We start from the raw sequence: 17,258 nt of genomic DNA on the forward strand, positions 1-17,258 counted from the left end.
ATGAAAAAGGCACTGCAAAGGACTTGAGCAAGGGTAAAGCCCGGAGGCTTTTAAAGGAAGAGCAGGGAGTGCTCCTTGCCCCAGGAACTGGAGCGCAGCCACAAGATGCTTTCAGAGACAAACAAGGTCGGTTTTGACTGGAAGGCTGGGAAAGAAGACATAGAAGAAATTATATTTTTAGTACAGTCATTGATACCTCTGTCCTATTGATCAAAAGGGTAAATTATGTCATGCAACCATGCTTTTTTTCATAAAGCACTGTGAAGGATTTTACTGCTGCCACCAATCAGTGACAGACAAGTCTCTTAGTGTGTGAATTCTTTACTACCTCGAGCTCCGTATTTTGCACAGAGACAGGATATGCACAGGTGAAGTTTAATCTGATTAAGATTTGTGCCAAACAAGGCTCGAAATCCATGGATCTGCCATGACTAACTAGTTAGTCTGTCATTAGGACTTCAAGGCTGTGCCTTCATTCAGTAGTCAGCTTACAGACACTGTGACCTCTGAGGCAACTGTGGTTGTAGTTACAGGGAGTCTGTGTATTTATGAGTACTTCAAATGTGCGACGAAGAGATTTTTTGTATATGGATTATAATTTACATTTTATGGACACAGTATACCCTTTGCCTCCCACAGAACATCTCATCTAAGGGTCTTTGGATGCACCTAAGTTAACTGGAAATGTGAGAATATATCACTTAGTATGGCTGCTTTTACTGGCTTTTGGTTCAAGGTTACTGCTCTGTGCCCAAGTCATTCATTTAATTTCTTTGTCAGTTTGCCATCTACAAATGTAGTCGTACATAGAAACATAATGAGGAGCTGACTGAGAATATTGTACATTCCTGCATATTTTTGAATATAGCATTTTCCAAGTGTCAATAATCCATAAGAAGACTAAGATGTGTCAGGGTAATATCTGTCTGTGTAGATACTCTTATACTGAGACTGAATTTTTATTAGTGTGAGCTTGTTCAGAGCAAGCCAGTTCATACATGCAAACCTATGTTACCCCAGCTGTGAAGCTCAAACTGTTGTATTCTGTTTCACAGGTCAGCGGCTGATAGCCATAAATTTTTTGAATATGTAAAAATATTGTGCATCTCAATTGGTGCAAAAAGGGGAACAGGAATACTGGATACCTAGAAGTTGTGCTTTGTGCTCTTCCCAATTTCTGTGTATGCATTCAGTTTTCTAATCCTAAAACTTTCTCTGAATTTCCTGAAATGTAGCAATCTTGACAGGAACAGTCTATGGAATTTTTTCTTCATGTTTTACTGAGCTCTGAGAATGAGAAGGGGTATTTGAGCTTTAAATAAACACTTTCTGATGACTGTTGGTTTAATAGGAACTCTTCCAACTTTATTGTCAGTGTATATGCATATACATACATCTGCATTTTTTAGCCAAGGGAGGCTGTTTTCAGACCACAATGAATATGAAAAGGCCATTATCAGAGTGAAAGCAGTTGATCTTGAAGCGGCCTATTTTCCAGATGGAATGTTGATGTACAAAACTTCCGAAGTCAAGCTCGACCCAGGAACATTAAAAGCGCCCCTTTTTTAGATCTCCTTATTTCCCTAAGAAAAACTACAGTCATTATGTTTTACTTGTAGGTCTCCCTTTGCCTATTAGTGGTTTTCCAGTCTGGAGCTGTGAGCCAAATGCCTCCTCTAACTTTTCACCACTTAGTGCCATGCATATTCTTGATTGTACTTCCATTTGGCAGATGACAGAGGAAAGCCCGTGGATACATACATTTTACATGAACATGGGCTTTTAAAATCACCTTAATTATTGTTTTTACTAAGATTACTATTCATAACACCCAGTGATCATCTGTGGTGAGCAGAGAGATACAATGCCATGAGCAAAAGTGGTAAGCTCAGAAACCTCAACAGTACCTAATTAGTCTCTGAAGACCTTAAATCCTATTTCAGAAGAAACCAGGAAGCCTGAAACACCTAGAAACCCTCAGGGATTCATGCTTGCAAGCATAATTCACTTTTGAGAAATACAGTTAAGCACTCTGACCTGTGACTTCTGGCAAACTCAGCTACAGCAGCAGAATGCCCTCACCCTCCTCCTTCCTGCCCCTCTTCCAGATGCCAGAGCTGGCAGAATGAAGCATCACAGCTCCAATTCACAATTGGACAAATTAACTTAAACAGTAAGATGAAAACTGTGCTTTGATTCTTCTGAGTGTCAACCAGAGGAGTTGAAATATTCTATTTTTTGCTCTATTATAAGGCCAGTAACAAACAGCTAGAGGCTGAGACAGTAACATCTCAAATTGCTGCAGCTGTTTACTTGGCAAATGTAAGCCAGGTCCCTCAAGTCAATTTTTATTTTTTTAAGAATATGTCAGTTAAGTTTCCATGTACTAAATTCAGTGACCTAACTGCTCAAATAACTCATGTTTTTATAGGCTTAAGTCAACAGAGGAACATAACATCTACTTGCTTTCCACAGGGTAGTTATTAGGAGACTCTGAAAAAACAGTCCCCATTTAAAGTGTCAGAGGTCATTACCAAGAAGTCACTGCTCATTTTAGAAGTAACACAGAAAACTATTTAAGTTATAGTTGACAAATGTATCATAAATTTATATTTTAAAATAGTTTGTCTTGCTAGAAATACTTTAACAGCATCTGCCAAATTTTGTCAAACTTTGGCAGCACACACATGCCTACAGATTTCGGCATTTGCCTTAAAGGCACATTTTAATCATGCCTGTTTTCCTTGTAGCTCCCCTGGTTGGCACCCTGCCTGGCAGACTTCTGCAGAGTGGGGCCTCAGGTTCTCCAGATTCACAGAAGAGATAGATTCCCTTAGTTTAGGGCCTCAGTGTTTGGATGCCCATGCAAAACATTGCATTTCATGGAACCTTTCAAAAGACCAAGTTTTCAAAATGAAACAGAAGTTGACTTTTATTGAATTCGTATTTCTAAACAGCTGATGTTCAAGTTTGTAAATGGGCTTAGTAAGGCAGCAAAATGATTTATGCTTCTTGCGTGTGCTCCCCGTTCTTCACCAAAATAATGCAATGATCCACCAAGAAGCACAGACAAATATTAGTTCACCCATTAGACTCCAATTTCAGCATCGACTGACTCCAGTTGCTAGAAATAAGGTAAGCAAAAAGCAAGGTGAAATTGCATCCCACTCACAAGTCACTGGAAAGTGCTTGATGTACCAAGAGAGTTCCTCTGGTTTACATTTGATTTGGTTGGGTTCTTTCCCACCTGGCATATGCATGGGAATCCCCAGGAATATGAGATTTTAGTTCAGATGCCACAGGTCTGGTGAGGCAGAAGGTGGCCAGTGCAGTACATGCCTGACTTCCCTTGAATACATTACGACCTATTTTTCTAGGGGAAAAAAACCCTAACTTGTGTATCTGTGAAAGTGGTAAGTTCAACTCTTTGGGATGCTAAACAGCTACAGGTACTCATCTCTGGAGTATCTGCAGGAAGTAGAGCTTTTCCAGGATGCCAATATTTTGGTACCCATAGCTGAATAATACTGCACCATAATCCATAATTACCCAACTCTGATCTTTCACCCAGTCTTATGGACTGAAGTAGTACATGGGGGTTAACCTGCCTAGTGATTAATTCTTAAAATTTGCCTAGTAGGTTTTTTTTTTCTTTTCCTTTCTCCCTTATTTGAAAAGATACCAAGTATCTGTATCAGCTTGTTAGCATTCTCCCTATCATTGACTTCATTCTCCAGGATAACTTCAAGTGTGCAGAAGAGGTGTTGGTTCATCCAATAATGTAAAACAAATAATCTTTCAAACAAAAATGACTGTTATTAAGACAAAAAACAAATAGCTATTGCCTTGACATGAGAACAGGATTTGCTATTTTCTAGCCCCTGGAGAGGTGAGACGCTAGGAAGGCTTTTCAGGAGTGAGGTGTAGAAGAGTAAGAGGGAGAATGAAAAACATGGAACGTAAAATATCCAACTGCCTTTGAAGAGATCCTGCTAAAACGAGAATGAGGAAGTCTGACACGTATCTGAGACAAAGGGAGAAAAAGGCATACTGATGGGAACTCCTTTCCATCCAATGATGTGAAAAGGTGGATGGATGTATAGATGGATGGATGGATGGATGGATGGTGACATGTGGCTAAGCAGATGCATGACACTTGAGCTGTACAAATTGCACAAGTGCATGATTTTACTCACCTTGTTTTAGTTAAACTGAACAAGACACTGGATAAACTGTTTCTGAATTACCAAGGATTGTAGAAGTGAGAATGGCAACTTAACATAAACCAGAAATTCTGACTTCCAAGTTGGATACTTCTCTGCACACCACAGCTAAGTTTTGACACAAAAAACATGTCTTCAGATGTATGATTACCTGTACACATGTGCTTGATATGCATAGGATATGGTGTAGCACAAAAGGAAATAACCATCAACAGATCCTCATGTCAACACTTACATGCAACAAAACCAACATAAGCACTGTTGGTTTTGCTTTCATGATGCATGTGCAGGAACATTTAGCCTAATGGAAAATGGTAAAGGCCACGGAAATAATACCACGGAGTAGCTTACCAATCCTTTTTCCTGAGGGGAAAAAAAAAAAAAAAAAAAAGAAAAAAAAGAAAAAAAAAAAAAAAAGGAAAATTATCAGGACAACACAACCTCAGATTTGCTTCAATACACTTTGATCCTGCTGTGTCTGGAAGAACAAATTTCCATTTAGACTACGAGTTAGGAATCAGTGAATTCATCTGTCTGGCTGAAATACAAACAGTTCAAATTTCAGAGTGTAACATTTTTGAACAGCTGCAGGGAAAATTTTAATGCATTATATTGGCTAATGGCAGATTATTTTTTGAAAAGCAGTGAATATTTGCACAAGTTCTTAAAGTGACAAAGCAAGCTTCAGCTCTCAAAACCCCCCATAAAAACAAAACAGGTATGGAGAGGAAAATAAGTGAAATGTGCCCCTAGTAGTAATAGTTCCTTGGAAATCACGTTTAGTAGCTAGTCAGAAAGTTTCTCAGGACAGAAATTTATTTATACTTGTGTCTCTGCTCCATTGGCAAACAGTTTATTGAAAGTGCTCCATGAGACTGAAAAAGTTTAACATAGGTCAGTGCTGAGCAAACTCATGTGCATGCTAAGCATTGTTATGGAAGAAATCAGCAGACATTGGGGCATAGTAGTACTCAGTGTTCTTCTTCCTTCACTGAAAGTTGCAGTTTTTATTTTTGTCACCCAGATCCTTAGAAATGCTGTTGAAAGTTAGAGTGGTTTGCTTTCTCACTTAATTTCTACACAACTCTCCATGCTTAAAAACAGAGTACCTCTATGCTATTTGATATTTCTGAGAATTTATCTGTGTTGTTGAAACTACCTTTGCACAAGAGTATACTAACTGCAAATGAAACCAAGTCACTAATAAAATCCCAACTCATATAAATTGATCAATATGAAAGCAGAGCTCCAAATCTGTTAACTGATAAATACCAAGGGAATGACACAACAAAATTAAGGCACTTCTGTGATGTCCAGGCTCCTTATGAGCAGTCATGCTATCAGCATTTAAACAAAGTCTATATGACCCTGGTAATTCTTCTAATTTCCCTTTATAAAAGTTATTCAACTTGACTCCTGGAGTCCTCATAGAATGGAAAATACATAAGAATAGAAAATACATAGTCTTTCCATATCCATGAGTTGACCAGTGCACCTGTGAGTGGACTTACTTTTAAATGTACTCAAGCACATACACATTTACTGACAGAAAATTTGATAATCAGGCCAAGTCTATTTTTATGTTTACTTTACAGTCAAATGATGATCAAGCTTAAGGCTGAAAGAAAAATAAACAATGGCCAATGATTAGCCAATTTTTAGTCTTGTAGGAACATGCTGACAGAAAATATAGATATGAAAAAAATACAGCATGGCAGAAATTCAACACATTTGACCTTGCCCAACAAGCGCTGCTTCAGAACATGTCAAAAGGCCACGATTATGAGAAGACTTTAAGTGGAAAAGGGTTTTGGATTTTTTGGAAGTGGGAGTAGGGAAAGAAGGTGGGGAGGAAGATTTAAAAATCATTTTTCACAATACTTTTTAATTTTCTAGAGTATCATTTTTTTTCTTGTTTGAATAGAGGTGCCTTTCCTTCATTTCCTCTATAGTACATACTAACTACCCAGCAGAGGTCCAAAATACCGAGGAAAAATTCTTCTGGCTTCAGCAATGTTATGTATCTGGCAAAATTTTTTCTCAGGACATAGCTCATCTTCAATGAAAGAATGGATTTATCTACTGAAGAGCTCATGACTCTAACATAAAGCCAATATTTGAGCAGTGGAGCTTTATCATATGTGGCTATTAGATCTTATCTTCGCATACTTCTGCCTCCCATACAATGTATTTACATTTTTAACCTCAGTCTTCAATACCTACACATTAACTGGTTTGGTTTTTTTTTTCTGAGATAGATGTAGAATAAATTTCAGCTTTTCAGTGAGTTACTCTGTCACGTGTTTTTATAGTGAAGCCAGAATGTCCCTTACTGTTAAAACTAAATGGCTTAGCATTGGTAGTCTAAGTAATTGTTAGAAATGACAATTAGTATCTTTAAAGTTTACAGGGGAAGAAGAGCAAGCAAGAAAGATCTGCAATACCCTGTCAGTTCAGTGGAACTCAGTGGAAAATCAGAAGCAGGACATTTCTCAAAAAACTAAAATTCCTTTAATGCATCCTCAACTTCCCCACTCCCTCAGTGTGTTTCAAAACTGACTGAAGAAAATCAGTCCAATTAGGTTCTTATAAAATGTGTGATAGGTACAGAGGTTATCCAGAAACATTTTCCCACCCACCTACATACTGTCTTCTTAATGACAAATTAATTTATTTTACATACTTCTGATGCCACTCCAGGATTACTTTAAACAGAAAGTTTCATCAATGAACCTATTTTAACAAGACTTTTATTGAAAACATACACAAAGTCAACACGTTATTTAGCTTCTGAATGTACATATTAGAGAATATTCATAATAGAGAAGAATATTTTAAGAAAAGGGGAAATACAACTGACATGCTGTGGCTTATAGTTTACTAAGGCATTTAGGCTTAAGAGCAAGTTATACTGTGTGCATGTGTATCTATGTACACAAACACACAAATACACACAGGTTATCTGATTTGAAACTGTACAATTCTATGCAAATCATTATTTTTTGCTTTTTCTATTTTTAGAACACTAAATAAAGCTTTTATCCAAATGGTAGAAGTTGTTCACAGAACAGCAGTTTTAATCTACTCTTCAAGAGTTTGTTTACAATTACAATACTAACGATGCACAAAAAACCCCCGAGATCTTCATGGGAAAGTTCTCTCTTACCAAAATGAGGCTCAAGTAAGAAAAACACTAGTTTGCAAAGGCACCGTGGAGACAGGTTTTAATACATTAAATACAACATGAATCATTCACAATAACAAGTTTAGTGTTTCTGGGAACTTTTGTAAATACAACACAGTTGGTCACACAAAAATGTTTCTGTTGATTTGTCTTGGCAACTCAGATATATCAACAGTGTAACAGCATAACAGCTTTGTTCCCATCTGACAGAAAATAATGGCAGTTCTGCAAGGCAAACGTTAAACCTGACCGTATGTATTTATTAATTCCACAGTGTTTTGACAGATTATAGGGGATGCAACTTAAAGGATGCTGACACGCTCACTGAGGGCTTTCATTTCTGTTTCTTCTAGCTTGGTGTTTTCGTTATGGTTAGCACTTGGACTGATGAGGTGTACTGGATACTGCAATCCATGCTCTTCTGAATACTGTTCCCACCGGGAGTCATCACTTTCATGGGTGATGTAACGTTCCCCCATTTTACATTCCAGTTCCCTTAAATCTAACCAGGTTTGGTAGTCCTAAAAAAGAATAACAGTGTTAGTTTTAAATTTCCTAAAATAAAATTATATTCCCTTCTGCTATCAATAACACTCAAAGTGCTATTAACTCAGCTATCTAAGGGTTATCCCTATTGCTCTACAATGGAAAAATCTTATAATACATAAATGTGAAATCTGCCTAAAGATACACATTTCATCTCTAGAGGATTTTTTGATAAAATGATTTTATTAAATTGTCACAAGTATAGTATTGAGATGTTACAGGTTGTTTTGCAAAATGTATGGGTATGTATAGATTGCTATAATATCTGAGGCATGGTGATAATGCAATTCCTCACTCTAGTCACAAGATGAATAAGGAAGAAGAAACATCTTTAAATCACATATGTACATCCTAGTGATCTGTATCAGTCAAGACAGCTGAGTCGGCATCTCAGCATAATGATGCAGAACATAAATTCAGCTTGGGCTAGAAAAAGATCCTTTTCCAAACTTGGGCAATTACTAGCTTGCTCAAAGAAACATTTACATCTAAACATTAAGGTAGTTTGGAACTCAAAGTTGACAGTCAAATGTTAGCTGGAAGTTAGATTGAGTCTCATCCTGTTTGGACCATTATGCACTGCACCCTCTCATTTGTCCAAAGTATACAAGTTAATAATTTCCCTTCTTATTCCCACCCAAAGCATGCATGAAGCTGTATTAACAGAGCCTATCCTAGCCTCATGGAGACTAATCACTCCTCATGATCCTGTATCCAGATTTCTTTTTTCTCCTTCATCTTGTCTCAGCTTAAGAGACAATCCTAACCACAAACCCAAAGTTTTGAAAGGCCAAATACAGTAAACGCATAAAGCTTTCATCCTTAGTATCTCATATACTTTGACACGTATCTTAGAGTCATCCTCTCAGAGAACACCACTAAGTCTCACTGCCCTGTAACACTACCCTGTAAAGAAAAATAACCACTGTTAACTTTCCTTAGCCTGCAAGGTAGGACTCTTACAGGCAGAGGACTCATCCCATCCCTGGTGCTAGAGCTGCTGTGGAACTGCCTCCCCTTAGTTCACGTCCACTCACTACTAAACAAGCAATACAAGTGGATATAGAGGAGAAGGACTCTGTCCTGTCACATGAGACAGCCTTGCTGCATCCTTGCTGCAGACCTTAGCCAAGACACTTCTGGTCCCCAAAGACTCAAGCAAATGCATTCTGCAATGGTTGCCAGGGAGAAGAGCAACCTTGGAGGAAAAAACTAGTGAGGGACAGGAAATCTGAAAGGAAGAAAGCGAGCTCCAGATAAATGTTTCTGAGATAGGTAGGGTGCAGCGTGGCCAGTTACAGCCCTTTTCCCCCACTAGAAGATCACCATCTACTTTGAGACACAGTATCAGCTGTAAGATACCTAAGTAGGACTCCGTTTTCTGGTTTGATAAAGATTCCTTTGGGACTGGGGATTATGCATCTGGTCTATGCCATGCCTGTGCCATGATTACTTTCCTAGATGCAAACAAAGCTCCCTTGGGAGATCCGACAGGCTGATGCATCTGTCTGGCCTCAGCCTGTCCTCATCTCCAGGGAGGGATCCAATGCCCTGGCCTGGGCTGTCCCCAGGCTTCCCTGCCCCTTGGCTGGGGATGCTGGGACATGCCCTGGCTCCTCATTGCTGTGTCTTAGGCCTTATAATACTTACAGTGATTTGGCTGCTGCCAGGATAAAAAAAATTACCATATCATATGGTGAGCACAAGACAGACACTGCTAGCATCTTAAAAATTCCTTACATCTCAGTTTTTAGTTGAAGAATATAGTTGAATATCCTCAGTGGTTAATGTATTTTCCTGGCAAGCACACAATTTCACTAGTTTTTGTGATGAGTGTGAAGTGGAAGCCCACTGAATAATTTTAATAAGAAGTGAATCAGAGTAAATTCCAAGCAATGAAGTAAGTCAATTTACTACATGGAGGTTTTTTATATACATAATTTTCTCAGTAGAAAAATATGATAATATATTTTTGTAATGTATTTTCAAAGCATGAGACTGTTTATTATTGGAATCTAATACTTCAGAAATTAATGAGAAACCACAGGTAAATTGGTAAATGAACATGAGGTTCTAAGGATCTAAAAACATCTTCAGGTTTGTACATCTTCTTAGATTCTACTGTGCTTAAAGATGAAGATTTGTTATATGTTTGTCTAAACACAAAAGTAAAAACATGGAATTTGTAGAAATACCTGTAACCATGGGTGGCTTAACGTTTTGTCCACACTGTAACGTTTTCTCATTTTCACTTGCAACAAATTATTTATGAGATCAATAGCTGGAAAGAAATAATATTGGAAAATGTTAGTTTAAATGTATTAGGACATGTAACTAGGACATGCAAACAGAGAGCAACACAAACATGGTAGTTGTAAAAAGAGGGCAGTTACCCCTTCGTACTCCAGCTTTTTCCAGATTGCAGTCAATGCTTATGTACCTGAAGACACCCATGCAACCCTTCCTAATGGGATTATAACTGTCTTACTGAACAGTAAATAATTCTCACTTGAATCCCACTCAAAAGAAAAAAAACTCATGTAAGTGAGGTCTACAGTTTTGATTTGACACACAGCAGCAACCAAGACAAGCACCAAGCCACAGCTAAAATGCAAGGAGAGGTTTATTCCATTCCTGCCCCAGCACGGCCGGGCAGGCAGCACAGACAGAGGGTCACCGGCCCCATTAGGCTCAGCTCATCCTGGCAGAAGGGGAGACTGCCTGCCCCCACAGATCAAAGGCTTCTGTGCACCCACAGTTTGTCTCGAGGCTGGGCTTCTGTGATCTCTCTCCCAGCACGAGGCTCAAGCCTGTCTGCGAGACTGTGTTATCTCTGCATGGGAATTCTACTTCTCAAAAGAGGCAGAGGATGAGCAACACTAGGCATAATAAATGGACTTCTCCTACACCAACATTTTTAGCAGCAAGGTGCATGGTTAACTTTGAATGAAAATATTCCCTCACTGCCAAATCTTCCAGCTTTAACATCTTCCTCCCAAGAACAGTATTCTTCAGGTATCACAGTAAACTACATATATGTAGATATTTTTCTGAGACTTTCAGTGTCACTTTTAGCTGACAGCAGCACCTTTCCAGGCCCCAAGTGGACAAATCAGGTGTTGCAAGTCACCAAGTCTTGCAATACTATTCTTTTCAACCAAGCACTGCTTCTACTTACTAGTCAACAGTTGGCAGTTTCAGAAAAGTGAGAGGTCTCCTTTTACAAATTTCATTATTCCTATGGTTTTGGAGTCAATGATTCACTGAGGTTCACAGAATCACAGAATGGTTTAGGTTGGAAAGGTCCTTAAAAATCCAACTCTCCTACCATGAGCAGGGACACCTTCTACTGGACCAGACTCCTCAAAGCCCTGTCCAGCTTGATCTTGAACACTTCCACTGATGGGCCATCCACAACTTCTCTGAGCAATCTGTGCCACTGTATTATCACCCTCAGAGTCAAGAATTTCTTCCTAATATCCAAACCCTTCCTAATAACCAACCTAAACCTACCCTCTTTCAGTTTAAAGCAATTACCCCACATCCTATCGCTAGAGGGCCTTGTAAAAGGTCTCCCTCTTCCGCTCTCCTGTAGCCTCCTTTAGGTAGTTCAAGGTGCTATATGGTCTTCCTGGAAACTTCTCCAGGCTGAACAAACCCAACTCTTTCACCCTGTAGGTATGTCTGCTGTGGAACTTGAAGGGATGAGGCCCATGGGCCATGAGCCACGCACTCATGACCAGTGCATGGAACTGCAATAAGTGACCCATTTGGAAAAATCCCTGGAATAAGATTGATGAGCTTTAAATGCAATTACAGAAAAACATTTAAAAATAAAAAGATGAGGCTATAATGAAAAGCTAAATCCTATTAGGTGGTGCTAAATGTTCAGCATGCATTCCGGTGGAAAGTTGCTGTTGTTCCAGAATAACTGACTAGCCACAAGGAATGATAATATTCCTACAATTTTTCCATTTCATCACATTATCCCTTGGCATGTCCAAAGTATGCTGGTTTACATCTTTATTTCTCTGTTTATATCATGGTGACAGGGAAAGACGGTCTTGAAAGTAACACAGACACACAGCATCACTGAGGGGCACTGGGTCTTGATTGCCCAATACTGACAATCGTGACCATCCAGGAAAACTGCCTTTTCACTCTCATCATAGTTTTCTACCCTGTCTTTTTTTGTGCGCTTTCTCTAGTGATTTTTTCTAGACCACTGCCTTTCCGGTCTGTTCAACAAGCCATTGGCAATTTCCCCCAAGAATACAAAGAAATATGTTATTACACGTTTACACAGATAGTTTGCTTGTTTCACCACTGGAATACTGCGGTCTCTGTAACCAGTTCTGCTGTTTTAGTTTTTTATCTAGGGTTCTTTTTGCCAGGAAAGTTTTGCCTACCCCTTGCCTCTTAAGAAGTAAGCACAAATACATATTTAAGCAGAAATGCAACATGACTACTAGAAGTACACACAAAGTAGAAACTCAAACTATCTGATACAATTTCATTTGCTTTATTACTCAAAGTTTTCAAATTTAGGTGAAGGAAAAAAACACAAGTTTCAACAGCAAAGAGTCTTTGCTACTTTTTATCAGAAAATCATGCAATTCAAGAAATACCACTTCTTGAACGTCAAAGAGTTCTTTCTGAGTAACAGAAGCCAAGATGCAAGTGATACAGGCAGGGCAACAAAAGAACAGTGCAGTGTAAAGCAAAGAAGAATCTAGGAAGTTTAATAATGACATTGTGTGTGCTGGTATTAAAACGTTTAAAAGATGTGGAAAGCTCACCCTTTTCTCCTCTGTTTAAACTCACAAAAACCCCATCCTGTTCTGACAGTGTCCTGACAGCCACTATCTTACAAAGCTTAGTCTGGCTTCAATTCATGTAAAATGAATGAACAGTAAGATTCATATTTACTCAATTTCTGAATTAAAAGAAAAAAAAAATCACGTAATTGTTTGAAGATTAAGTTTTGAGTTGTACTGCTTAAAAACACTGATGATAAAAATTGGGAAGGCATTAACATTTATTTTAGATGTACAACTTCAGGGGACTAAACTTGGGCATCCTCTCAAATGGTTATAAAATCAAATAATCTGTCTACGAAGATAAAGCAGCTCTAAGGAGAGGGTTGTAACTACACAGTATTTTTAAGAATTTTTATGCATTTTCACTGATTTTTTAAAATCAGGTTTTAAAGTAACCCTTATCAGACATTTTAGGAGCTTCATAAAATTTCACAGTATTCCACTGGAAAATCAATAATTAAATAAATTCAGAGCATTACGAAATACCACCTACAGTCTGCACACACTCTATGGGAATGCACCAGGTTATCACCAAGAAGGCAACCTGAGTGAAAATTCTGAGAGGATTATGGAAGTGCTTTTTCTAACCCTTTTATTGGCTCCTGTTTACCTTCCATGATAGTGTAAGCAGTCAGGTGAGGACATACAAAGTTCCAGGAGCTGGAGACTTTGTTAAAGGGAATAAACTAGCCAACTATTCCACCAGAATGAGTACTGGCCTTTTAGACAGGTGATCATTCAGCAGAATCCCCAACTGAAAAATTCAACTGCAAACTTTAGAAAGCTCTGTATCCCTTTGATTTTAGGAAATACGGCTCTTTAGTTTCAATTCAGTGGAAAGAACTTTCACAGTAAGGAGGTTCATGACTCTATACTGCTTATGCAAGATTATTAATATGGCAAGTAATTAATTGTAGTACAGACAATGTCACAATTTTCACTCTAAGTATCAAATTAACACAATAATTACTTTTCACAGGACTGACTGCTTTAACTCAATTAGGATGTGACTGGCACATAAATGCTAAAGTTTACAAAATAAATGAAAATGCTATTACAAACATATCATTCATTTAGTCCTTCCCTACAGATTTAAACTTTTTATGTAAGTTATAAACAAGAATATCCTTATTTTTTTATATTCTTACGGATATATTTTTAAAAAGCAGTTTAAATTAATGATAAATTTATAACTGATTAAGAATTTTTAAAATACATCTAGAATACTACCTACTCTTACTGCCATCATTTGTACAAATTTAAGCTGCTGCCACTAATATAGGAGGTCCAAGACTTCCTAGGCCCTAATTTTTAGGATTTTAATCCTAATAACAGGATTTTTCTAATTGGTTAATTGATTAGGGGTCATCATTATTGCAGTTTTTTCATACAAACAAATCTCTTTCCTGTGGCTGGTCAATACAGCTTTGTTGACAAATACTCTAGGGTTCATGCAGTTATTCTAACATAAAATGATCTTCAGCTGGTTGAGCTTTCCAGGGACATAGATTCAGCTGTATTCTCAAAAAGAAATCCTCGGCAATTCTACGCTGTACCCTACAAGAGAGGTTTCCTAATACTAATTTATCCTAGCATATGTATAAGTAGAGCCAAGACCTCCAATTCAACAGCTAGCTGAACATTTACAGAGGCAGAGAGCATCTTTGAGCTATAACATGCATTGACCTCCTCATACTCAATGCTCACTCATTCATGTGACTGTCTCATTAATGTGTGAAGCACTCAGAGTTTCTATTCTTGTGTTGTAACAAGTATAAATAAATACTGGCTCAAAGGCAGCCGTGGTATTTATTTATGACTACAGAGCATTGTAACAGGGATACCATGATCAAATTTAATGCATGACACGAATTGCACCATTTCTTCCCAAATTATTTTAATAATATTAAGTAACGTGAAGCACCTAATCAATGATGTGCATATCACACAGCCCATCAGGCTAGTAGTAATAGCTGTGCTGGTGGTAGCTGATGAAAAAAGAGTTATAAATACGTTTTACGAAAATGCAACAGCAGAATGAAACACTATGAATAATTCCAATCTTGACATAGCACATTTTAGGACCACACAGTTCAAAAGAATAGCCACCACAGTGAAGACATAAATAGTACATAAAATATGCTAACAGGTAGACAGACAAAATCCATGATGGAGTTCTATTTATATTTAGCAGTATTTATTTCTTGTAACATGTAGCTAAGTCAAAATAAATCTCTTGAGATTATGCAAATTTGGTAGACTGGAAGGTCAAAGCTGGAAATAAACAGTAAAGCTGTTGAAAACAGGTTCCATGCTTGAGATACGTGAAATTTAAAGCTAGAAAATAGATAAGAATTCTGCAAGTAGATTCCTCTATATCAGTATCTAGCAAAATGCTACAACGAAGACTGAATTAAGTTCAGATTGTCACACAGCAATTCAGTGAATTTAGAAATTGTAGTCTGGCTTGTCAAACATAGAAGATAGAGCAAAAATGGACTGGGCGATGAAATACTGAATGGCTCTGACAAAACCTGGTTTTCTAAAACACACCAAACTACCAAAACCCACCTATCTCCAGTAATGTGTTACAATCTCATTTAGACATCCAAAAACAGACTCAGGTTTTGGGATGTGTTCTTTCAAAAGAGTGAAGTTACTGGAAAAATATGGAAAAAATGCAGCCACTTAGGTAAAAATCAGAATTTCCTACGGAGAAATCTGAGACCCACAAAATTGAAACATCTGAGTTTTCGTAAGTTATATTTTAATGGGGAAAAGGAAAGATACAGTATTACACAAAAAAAGTTAAATTGCTCATCAGGAAGAGTTGATGAAATTAATCCAGGAGTTATGACACCAGACAGACACATTATGGAAAGAAAGGACTCAGTGAATGACTAGATCATATAAATGATTGGCAGAGAAGACAACTGTTACTACTGGCTTAAAAACATTAAGCACTCAAAAACATTATCCTCAAATAGGTTCCGTCTTTTGTCTTGGCTTCTGACTGCAGATTTTTATTTTAAGAATTGCTAGAAAATGCTACAGAAAAAGTAACTATCAAGAAAATAACACAGACCAGAATATTGCAAAATATGACACACTTTTCCTCCAAAATACAACTTATCTCCGTGCGGTTTTCCTCTGAATCTGTTAGACTTTAAGCGTATTATTTATATTACCATGCAGTTTGAACTGATATGGGTCATGAGTTTTCTATGAATTTATCACCTCATCAGTGCAATTTAAAACTTTAAACGCCAATTTCACTTAAAGACCAGTAAGTGACAAAGTAACATGTGATGGGAATATTTAGGCTACTTTACCACTGTTGTTACTTTTCCAGACACATTGTTGACACATGATCAATCTCATTTTTTTATTTTAAAATTCTGCTACCCTCTGCCTTCCAGCTCACAAATTAACAGGCTGTTGTTTAGCAAGTATCAGGAAAAGCATGTAGTGTGCACTAAAACCAAAGTGGTGCTAAACACAGATTAATTCACCCTAATTGCTGCACTATCTATTAAATTCAAAGAAATACACGCTTTTTCCTCTCTGATTACAATAAAAATAGAAGATAACAGTAACTAAGTTTAGCTATTCTTAAACTTTTAAGAATAAAAATTTAAACTTTTTTTTTACATGAGCACAGGTCTGAAGAGAGCACTGGAATAGCTACAGTTGCAAGAAGTTTTAGACATTTGGCTCCCTGAGTCACAGAAATAACCACGGACAAGACACAGAAGGTTTAACTGCGGTTCACCTTTCCTTAGCACCAAACTTCGCAATAGGCATGCAGAAGGTCCTTCATAAAACCTTTAAAATAATCTGTGTTTCTCCTCTAAGTGATTCAATCATTTGCGGCATTAATGAACATGGCACTGTTCAGAACTGTAATCCAGATTAGATATGTCAGGACAGGTTTGCATTTTAACCATGCTGCACTGTCAGAGGTAACAGAAACTGCAGGGAGACAGCAGGTCCACAGGGACAGCTCTTGCCCTCTCACAAGCTGTGCAGGAGTGAAGCAGCACATGAGAAAAACATTCCTTTATTTTCCCTAAATAATATGGAGTTTGAGTTCAAATTTGAGCTCTAAAAATCAGCCTCATCAAGTAATACTTGGACAGAGATCCAGACTTCAAATCCCTGTGTTAGATGCAATGGAATCTCTTCAGACATTTCCCAGGTTTTCACTTAGCACAATAGAGTGGTTCATCACTTAGCAATACAAAATATGTAATAAAATCCCAATGTATAAGCAGATTTTAATTTAGTAATTTGGTAGAGTGTGTTTCCCTCCCTTCCGCATGCTTGCGGCTTGGTATCCATCAACTCTTAATGAAGGCTGTGATTCTACAAATGGAGAGGTAACACCCAAGTAGGTGAGTTTTCTGTAGGTGCTCTACTGAATCTTCACCTCTGAGCGCAAAAATTGATCTTCTGTCTACCACTGTAGAAACTTGTGGGAGACAA

General features: G+C 37.8%; 1 protein-coding gene across 2 annotated transcripts in view; it reads right to left on the bottom strand.

The window, feature by feature from the left end:
• Positions 1 to 6,738: 6,738 nt before the first annotated feature.
• The window catches only part of PRKD1 (protein kinase D1), a 118,358-nt gene continuing 107,838 nt past the window's right edge, over positions 6,739 to 17,258 (bottom strand). For both annotated transcript variants that reach the window (XM_066188361.1, XM_066188360.1), the window contains 2 exons: positions 10,149 to 10,234; positions 6,739 to 7,928 (listed from right to left, as the gene is read on the bottom strand). In XM_066188361.1, the coding sequence (XP_066044458.1) occupies positions 7,710 to 7,928; positions 10,149 to 10,234 (305 nt within the window). In that variant the 3' untranslated portion in view covers positions 6,739 to 7,709. The remainder of the gene's footprint in view (positions 7,929 to 10,148; positions 10,235 to 17,258) is intronic.

Source organism: Chamaea fasciata, unplaced genomic scaffold (genome assembly GCF_029207755.1).
Source record: "Chamaea fasciata isolate MVZ Bird 193981 ecotype frontalis unplaced genomic scaffold, bChaFas1.0.hap1 SCAF_7, whole genome shotgun sequence".
NCBI classification, from domain to species: Eukaryota; Metazoa; Chordata; class Aves; order Passeriformes; family Sylviidae; genus Chamaea; species Chamaea fasciata.